Source organism: Limulus polyphemus, unplaced genomic scaffold (assembly GCF_000517525.1).
Source record: "Limulus polyphemus unplaced genomic scaffold, Limulus_polyphemus-2.1.2 Scaffold773, whole genome shotgun sequence".
Taxonomy (NCBI): Eukaryota; Metazoa; Arthropoda; class Merostomata; order Xiphosura; family Limulidae; genus Limulus; species Limulus polyphemus.
Window position 1 is genome coordinate 12,799 of NW_013666383.1, and position 9,704 is coordinate 22,502.

Below are 9,704 nucleotides of genomic sequence, written 5' to 3' on the forward strand. Positions count from 1 at the left end.
TACAGTTTGATACCAAACGTATTGACATAAATTCATGAAATAGTAGTTCACTAAAATTTTGAATGGGAGTCAACAAACGAGGTGATATGGCCTTTCACCTGTGACCCGTCTCGAAAGGGTTAACTGATTTACTTCTTTTGATACAGTTATTGTATTTGTAACATTCATTCAAGTACCTTGTGCGATAAATGTAGTATAATTATTATACATGTAATTTGTGGTCACCATGAAATGGCGTGCCATGTATTCACACACACAAAGTAAGTTAATTTATTAACCTTAAATTTCATAAGATTTACTAGACCATGACTGACATGAGATATACATGTCAAAGATAAAACTTGGAAGTTTGTTTGTTTATTACATAAAGACTAGATATGATAGTTCATGAAATACAAGTACTAATCCAAAAATTCAGGGTGTAGGAGAGCCACTTGGTCAAGAGAGAGAGAACAAATTAAAAATAGAAGACAAAATGACAGGAGATTAGTCTGATTATTAATTTCTTCTGTCATTCACAAAAAAAAGAGGAAAAGAAATCTCAACATAATTTTGAAATAGCTCTTCTTATTCATACACTTGTGCACAACAACATTTGTAACTCATTCCAACTGTGCACAAACCACATTGCCAAGCAAATGATACCACTAGCTTATAACTAACCAAAAGAGTATTCTGTTAAACTATGCTCAAAGCAATAGTTGGGCTGGTTGGATCTGTGGGATAGTTTCAAGGTAAGGGTGAATTATATGCTAGGCATAGAATCAGATTAAACAGGCTAGGTAGCAAGATGTATGGAGAAGAAACTGAACTTGTATACCAATAAGGGACTGTGAAAAATGGTAAAAAACAAATTAATCAATTATCTAGTGAAATGAGCAGATTTGAAAATGTTATAATACACAAGTAAATAACAGTTTCAGAAATAAGTCTGTGACATTTAAAGATAAGTTTAATTTCTGTTATCATGATGCTATGAGTATCAGGGTTCAAGTTGAAATGAAAGATTAAGGTATATGGCCCTGATTTTTATGTATTAAAAATTTTCAAACTATGTGGGTAACAATAAGAAATTATGTTCCATAATGCTGTTGATTATGCAGAAAAAAGTAAAAATAATTCATTAATTATGCAGCCAAAATAAAAAAAATACAAACTTTACCTAGAGTAAAAACAGCTTAAAATAGTAATATTTCAGATGGTATAAATAATTAACTGAATGTGCATAGGCTCAGTCCACTGGTCTCGCTCTGTATTGGAGAAGTAATATTGACTATAATTTCAAAAATATGTTGCATATTTTCATGAAATGTAACAAACTTTTAGTCAACAACACAAGTCTGCTGTACACAAAAAATCAGATGTGTTACTAAAGCTTTTGTACTAAAGATATGTCCTTAAAATGCCGTAGTCAAAGTGTAAAGTGATATTCATGTAAAGAATAAAAATACTATTGTCTACTGCACAGTTTGCAAGTTGCATTTCTGTAGCCTCTGCAACTTCATAAATGCATATGTAAAGTTTTTTTTCAGTATCTTTGTATATTTTATCTACTCTAAAATGAACATTTGTACAATCAGCAATATAGGGTAACATGAAGTGGAGATAACTCTTGATGTCAAGTGTATAATACTATGTTGAATGACACTGTAGAAAGTCAAGGCATGTACAGTTTGACCTCCACATGTGCACTTAGGGCTAATGCAATTCCAACGTCATGATTAACACAACACATTTTTTATCAAATAACAAAACAAACGTATACGTCTAGACGTTAGAAGTTTTTGTTTTATGAAATCATAGGTGAATTGTGCAAAAAAATAAAGCAGTTGTCTAACCATGTTACACTCAGGCCCTTGTAATAATGAGAATTACTGAAACTTTGTTAGATGATATTGATAGTATAAAGTATTTTCAATGTCCTATTATAAGTTAATACTTTTTAAAAGAGTGGTGAGATGGTCTTTATAAATGGGATGGACTTCTTTGCAATGGGAGTGAAGAAAAGATTAAATCTATATGCATTACAATGAGGAGTTTAAATGGTAGAAAATTTTTGATTTATATTAACTGTGAAAGACTACCTAATCAGACAGATTGTCATGAGAAATTATACAATGACACATTGTCAGATTTAAAAAATATATATATGTATATGGATTCTGGTTTGTCTGTTTTTTTGCCAATTGTCGAAATAAATGGCTTTTTTCTATATGCCTATCCTCCTCTTTGTCTTCTCCTTTGTATTCTTGCTATGATAATTGGCACTCCTTAACAAGTCCTGTTGGTGGCACCTCCTTGGCTGGCACAATCCTGTGAAACTTGGAGCTTTTTTTTTCCTCTCCTAGACTGGTCAAGATGAGATATGGTCTCCCATGGGTGTGCCCGTATGGAGCCCGTGCCATCAGATGTCACATTCCTTGGGCTTTCCACTTGTGCACTTTCTGAAAGGAGCTCATCTAGGATTAATATTTTAACTGGTCTGTTCACATTTCAATTTTGGGATTCTAGCTATTATGTGTGAGAAGGTGAGATATTGCCTCAGAAGTTAACATTTTCTTTATTCAGCAAATTTTACATTTCTGATAAATACTTCCGTATACCTTTCCACCTGTCCTCTGCACTTTCAGTGCACTTTCTTCTTGCCTTGTCTAAGAATGAAGTTAATTTAATTACAAATGCTTAGAGGGAGCTACTGCACAAGGAAGTTGTGTTGCACTGCTCATGTTAAACACGTTTTTAGGTAGCTCAAGGCTAGTAACATACAAATCTTCTAGGCAGCTGTTTGAAGTAAACAACCTCTTCTGTGTGTGGAGATATCTATCAGAAAATGTAAACTTTGTGTAGAGAAAATTATCTGTTTTGATTTGAAATTAGTATGTTTTATATACCCTAAAATTTTGCTAGTTTTACTACTAAGAACAGAGCAGTACTTCAATGACATAAGCAAGTTTTTCATCTTTTTTGTGTGTGTATGGCCTTAAGGTCAAAGAGCTTTCTGTAACTTTGTATTATTTGGCATTTACACTTCTTTAGGCTCATTTATGGCATATCCTCATAGATCTGTTTGGTGGCCAAAATATATGCAGTTTTACAGTATTAATTACAATTGAAAAATGTTCTTCTGTGCAAGACTATGAAAAGAAGATAAATAGCAGAGAAAATAAGTCAGTTTTGTTCAGTGATATTCATGATGGTAAACAATTATAAGATAAATATTTTACCTCTGGTCATCAGTGGACTTATAATTAAGATGGTTTTCTGAAGAGCTATCAAGCATTCATACTGTGCAGCACAGTCATAAGTTCAGAGAAGCAACAACAATGTTTCCAACAATCTAAAAGAGTTAGCATTAAATCAACAAGGAAAAATTGAGTGTTACTTGAAAGCAGAATGGTGTCTGATGAGTTGGTTGAGGCTATGACTTAAAAAATTTTGAAAGTAGATATTTTGACTATTGTCAAATTCAATTAACATATTTCATGACACATACTTTGAACTTATTGGAAACATCATAGGTTTTTATTCTAGAATAAAATTTGTTATATTCAGGATGTTGGGTTTGAAAAACAAAAGAAAATGATATGATGTATCTTGTCGTAAGAATGCATTCAGTGTTCTGATGTTGAAGGTTGGCTGTTTTGTGTCCCTAACATGAAGTAATCTTTCTGAAATGCATTACAAACATTACATCATTTTCTACTACAGAGCAACATTTATTTTTTAATACTAGATATTGCCAAAAAAAAATAGTTTTGATAATGTTAAAAAAAGAAAAGGGAAATTGGGAAATCAGTTCACGTAAATACCACTAGGCATAAAATAGTGAAACTAAATCTGAAATAGCAGTAGTGTTACTGGCATCTTAATATCTTCATCTTAACCAAAAATCAGAAATTTGTGATTTACATACAAAGTATGTACATTTTTTGCCAGCAGGTATATTTTGATTAACTTCGTCTGGTATCCAGGATATTTCATGCAATGTCAAACGTTCTACTTTTTGAGGCATGTGTTTAGGTACATGTATGTAGTACACATTACAACTTGGCTTGAACCATGTACACATTAGGTGAATTCATGGATATAATGTGTGTGCAGGGATCTCAGTCATGCAGCTATCAGTGACATGAGACAATGCTATCAGATTTTGACATCTAAAGGTATTTCACCCTTAATTCTGAAATATTATGGAGAATGCTTTCGAATAGTTGATTCTTCTTTTTCAGGAAAAAAAAGTGCTCGAGTTTTGGGTATTATTTTAAGTCTATTACACTTTATATGTGTGATCCTTTGTGCTAACTCTTTTATCAAATTATGGAGAATGCTGATATTACAAGATTTTTCTAAAAAAAAGTAAATATAATTTTTATAATTATAAATATTGTTTAAATCTGATTCATTAACGAATACAACATTTAAAAATCCCTTTTCAGATTCTTTCTATGCCTTCTGTACAGGGTTTTGTTTAGTTGCCAGAATTATTGGGGTTTCACAGGCATACAAGTTACAGAGTAGTAAGTTATATTATTGGAAATGTTTCATGGTTGATGCAGCATTTATAAAGTTCTCTTATTTCATAAACAATATCAAGTTATTCTATATGTATATTGTACATGTAACTGTTGATATTGGTATAGTGAATGTCCTTATACCAAATGTTTTGCATAAAATCATCTGTAAAGTTGTCATATCTCAGGAGCTCTTTTTTTTCTTTGTGCATTTTCTGTAGTTTGTGCTAAAATTCTGTTATGTTTCTCATTTGTTTTTTGTTCCAAAACAGATAATTTAATTAATTTATCATTTACATTTTTTTGCTGATTTCTAGCCAGATGAGGCATACAAAAAAACTGTTAGATAAGAAATATATAAAATAGCATGGGTGATAATATATGTGTAAATATATAACGTATCTGTTGTTTTTTAAGCCACTTTCATAGTATCAAAAACATGTTGTCTACCTTATTGTACTCTGTGCAGCATATTCATAAACTTGCAAAATATAACATTTTTTGTTTTGTTTTCAGTATTGAAAAAATCCACAAAGTGACTTCTCCTGTGCTTGTAATCCACGGAACAGAAGATGAAGTGATAGAGTTTTCTCATGGTCTTGCAATGTATGAACGATGTCCCCGAGCAGTGGAGCCTCTGTGGGTAGAGGGTGCAGGTCACAATGACGTAGAACTGTATGGACAGTACCTGGAACGTCTGAAACATTTTGTTTCAATAGAATTAGTTAATTGACCGAACTGTGGAACAAATAACGTAGATCTGATAGTCATACCTACTTCTGATACTGCTATATTGGGAATTTCAGAAAGAACCAAGTTTTTGCCTTATACACTACTGAATTACAAACATGTTTGAAAATACTCTTCTGTGAGTCTGAAAGATGTATAATTTTAAAATCTTGTGTACCTATAATAGCCTTAAGACATCAAGTGTTTACTCAGACCTTATATAACTACCACTTACATGAAGTTTTAAGAAAGGCAGTCTGATGTATATTTTTCCACGGGTTACCATTTACTTAATATCATAAGGTTGACATTTACTGTGGTGTCAACTATGTTATTGCAAGTAGTTTGTATGCTGGTGTTATATCATTCTAATACAAGTATATTGTGTGGAAGGTTTTGAATCACTTACTTGCCAACAAATTTCTAATGGCAGTTTAATTATGCTCTTGATAGTTACTAAGTTGTTAGTGGCTCGTATTAATTATATCCTGCATTACTTCTTTGAAAATAATTTAGATCTGTGTGTTCAAAAGCATAATCCTCTGTGATTATTATTTCCATGAACACTAAATGGATAAATTACATGTAAGTGGTAATAAAGGCAATTTGATGTTATAAATATGATTCTTTTGATATCAGGACCAATGACATTGTGGTAACCAGAAGTTTGATATAGTGAAACAAATAAAAGAGTTAATATATTTTCTAATACCTTTGTCACAGTTGGAATTTCCTCATTTTGAAGATGTATAGTGAAATATGTCACTGTGTTTTGCAATTAATGGTTAGTCTGAAATCTCATGTTAGTATAGATAAGTAAATTTCTCAAATTATAGTCTGCTAAAATCTTTCACACTTCCTTAACCTTTAACCCTAATTCAAGTAGTAGCTGACTTGGTACTAGCCAATTGAAATCATTTACCAGTCAGTTTTTGAGAGAGTTGTATTCATACTCTTCACTCCTCAAAGTTTGAATGACATTTAGATTAGTTTATATACAAACATAAAGTTCACTGTAGCTGTCAATATGTTTGTCACATTAAATCAGAATGTATTAAAACCTGCTGATCTCTACTTTATATATACAAACATAAAGTTCACTGTAGCTGTCAGTCACATTAAGTCAGAATGTATTAAAACCTGCTGATATCTACTTTATATATACAAACATAAAGTTCACTGTAGCTGTCAGTCACATTAAGTCAGAATGTATTAAAACCTGCTGATCTCTACTTTAATGCAGGGTTCCTGTATGTAAATGTTTCTGTTTCACATTCACCAGTTTCTGTATATTTCATGTTAGTAACTTTATACCAATTGTGAAATACTTTGATAATTACCTGAGATGAAGATATACTATTTTTATTCCAGATGAAATGGTTCAATTTTTTCTGTAAAATATGTACAGATACATCACTGTATCAACTTTCATGACATAAACATCAGAGCTGGGCAATTTAATTCATTGATCAATATAACCAATTATCTATGCACAGCAATTATGTTGCTTAACATTTTATAAACTAATTGAACAAATGAAATTAGTGTTTCCAATTATTATGGTTTTGATTATTTCTACAATTTATTAATCAAAATTCTGATTATATAGATTGTTACAAAAAAATCATCAAATAATCAAAATTAAGATTTCCGGTTATTATTTTTGGTTATTCCAAGTATTATGTGACTCGAATGTCTCGGGTTCAATTTCCATTGCCACCAAACTTTCTTGCCCTGTCTTTGTTATGGCCAATCCACTAAGACTGTGTGCCACTGTTGCTTATTTTGAACTGCTGACTGGTGGGAAGGTAGCACCTGACATCATAAAGTTTGTTTATTGTATTTTAGAGAGAATTCAGCTGTCTGGCAGCATCAACTGCCATTCTTTGTTTCTTGAACCTCTGACTACATGAAGACAATTCACCAGTGGTACTTCCTACCATCTCCCCCCTCCTGTTTCAAACTGCTGACTAGAGTGAGTTCAACTGGTTGGCAGTATCTGCTGCAAACTTTTTCTGTTTTTATGTCAATTTTACTAATTGATTAATGAAATGTAATGAAACTATCAATTAATTGATTAATAATTACCATTAATTGTTCAGTTCTGATAAAAAATACACAGTGTAAGAGTTTACTGTTCTGTTTTGTGCTTGTCGAATGCATGTATCTCCCAGAGAAGCCTGAATAGATTATATAAGTATTTACCAGTTGATTGGCTGTTTACAGAAACATTCATCAACAAAATTTTTTGCAATTCTTTTAAAATAAAAAAAAATTATTACATTAGCCAATTTTGACCACCATAAAATACTGATAATAGAAATGTATAAACACTACATAATTTGTTCTTCTTGAACTGTGGAAAATATCTGGAATATGTATTAATGTTGGTGAAACATCAGTATTTACATCTGTCATGGACCTAAAAAATCAAAATTAATTGAGAAGAAAACTAAAAAAAATAACATTTATAAATGATTAAAGTGTTTGAACAAATTTTTTGGTTTACAGTTCAGGCTTGAAATAACTATATCTACAGAGCTGGTATTTCAGTATAAATATTTCAACCAGTTCATAGTAGTATTAAACTGATATTATCATGTTCTAATATATTGATTTTGGTATTAAATTTAATTTGTGTTGTTAAAAAAACAGTTGTTAAACTTTCTGTTTCATGTCCAAATATTTTTAACGATTTTACTTTTCAACCTACATATTTTTATTATATATAATATACATGTAGATTTATATACTTAAAAACTTCTAAAAAAATAATTTCAAACTATGAAATTTTTGATTTAGTAAAATATAATATACATGTAGATTTATATACTTAAAAACTTCTAAAAAAATAATTTCAAACTATGAAATTTTTGATTTAGTAAAATATACTGTATTTAATTAGAATTAACATATATTAAGATTGTTTTTATTTTAGTTAACAGAAAATCGTTCTTTATCAAAATTATGAACAGCATGTGACAAAGTTTAATATGTAGGTTATATGATAAACTAAAAAAAGTCAGTATTTTATACATGTTAGTATGGTTTTTTTTTTGGTTTTTTTACCAAGGATTTATATTCATTTAACTGAATATCTTTTATGTAGAAACTATCTGTAAATTGTAAGTATTTGTCAGTTCAAGCAACCACAAATTTAAAAAAATTTTTTATAAGAGCAACAATTTAAAATACAGTATCCTTACACACCCTAAGAGGATTTCATCTGTAACTGTTATGGGTCTGTGGCTAGGCGTGATACTACTAATATTTGTTGAGTTTTGGTGAACTCATCTGTGTTATAACACACCTGACTCATCTGGGTAGGTTTAATCACATGATTCAATATTTGCTGATTGAGGTTTAGCAGCTGTCACAGTAAAAGGAAAATGATTAATTGAAAACAGTGCTTAGCAGTTGCAAGAGATTAAATATTATGGACTTCTGTAGTCAAGGTTTCTCTATAGTGTGTGTAAAAACTTTATTTCTGTTTTGTGTATTATGTAAGTTTTATGAGTTTTCCCAATTGAGGGTTAAAAATGGCTATACTTTGATATTGAACTGGCATTAAGTTTGCAATTATTTCTGAAAATTTTCATTCAAGGTGTGGAAGGACAGAATTTGTCAGTTTTCAGTTAATCATAATCTAATAATCTTACAAACTACATTTCCATTTCCTTTACTTGCTTTTAAAATTGAGAGTAGGTTACAGTAAAGAAATGTGTGAAATTGTCGTGAACTTTTGCAGTTTAACACACATGTATCATACAGTTTGTGCCAGATTATTAGTGTCTGATGTAATAAGTCTCTCTCAACTTTTACCTGTTAAACTCAATCAAAAGTTAATTTTAGAACTGGCTAGACTGTAAATAGAATCAATTGACATTAGTCAGATAAAAGGAAGACCAGTAAGATGGAATATGTCATGAAGCTCCCCCTGGTTGTGCAAGTGTAATAAAGTATTTTTAATTTTGAAAAAAAATCATTATGATTTTTCTTTATGAACCTTATATATATGTAGTAAAAACATAATCACAAGAATATATGTATGCTGGTGAGACTTTTTTTTGCAACCATTACTGAAATTAAGATTAATTGTGAATAAGTTAAGAGTGTAGAAAATAGGTACATGCACAATGTAGGTCAACTTTATTTCTCTTAAAAACAAAAAATATTGGTTCAAATCAATGCACAGAAAAATGTCATTATGAACAGTCTTGAGGTTTTCTTTAATTTAGAACTGTGTGATTACATAAGTGTATCTTTGTTTTTGATAGGTCTTGGTTTAATTTGTTTTGTAATGTTCTTAAGTCTTAATAGTAACAATAGAACAAGTAAAACAATAGTTGTTGGAGTAACCTTAGATCTTTACTGACAACTATCAGCTTGTTGAATATTCTTCTTCCATGTACTTTGTTTTTTATTGCAAGTAAAACAATAGTTGTTAGAGTAACCTTAGATCTT

General features: G+C 30.5%; 1 protein-coding gene across 1 annotated transcript in view; it reads left to right on the forward strand.

Moving 5' to 3' along the window:
- LOC106460456 (protein ABHD17B-like) overlaps nucleotides 1-7,942 on the forward strand; it is a 15,990-nt gene extending 8,048 nt beyond the window's left edge. The window contains exon 2 of the mRNA XM_013920151.2: nucleotides 5,028-7,942. Within this exon, the coding sequence (XP_013775605.1) occupies nucleotides 5,028-5,244 (217 nt within the window). The 3' untranslated portion in view covers nucleotides 5,245-7,942. The remainder of the gene's footprint in view (nucleotides 1-5,027) is intronic.
- The last annotated feature ends 1,762 nt before the right edge of the window (nucleotides 7,943-9,704 follow it).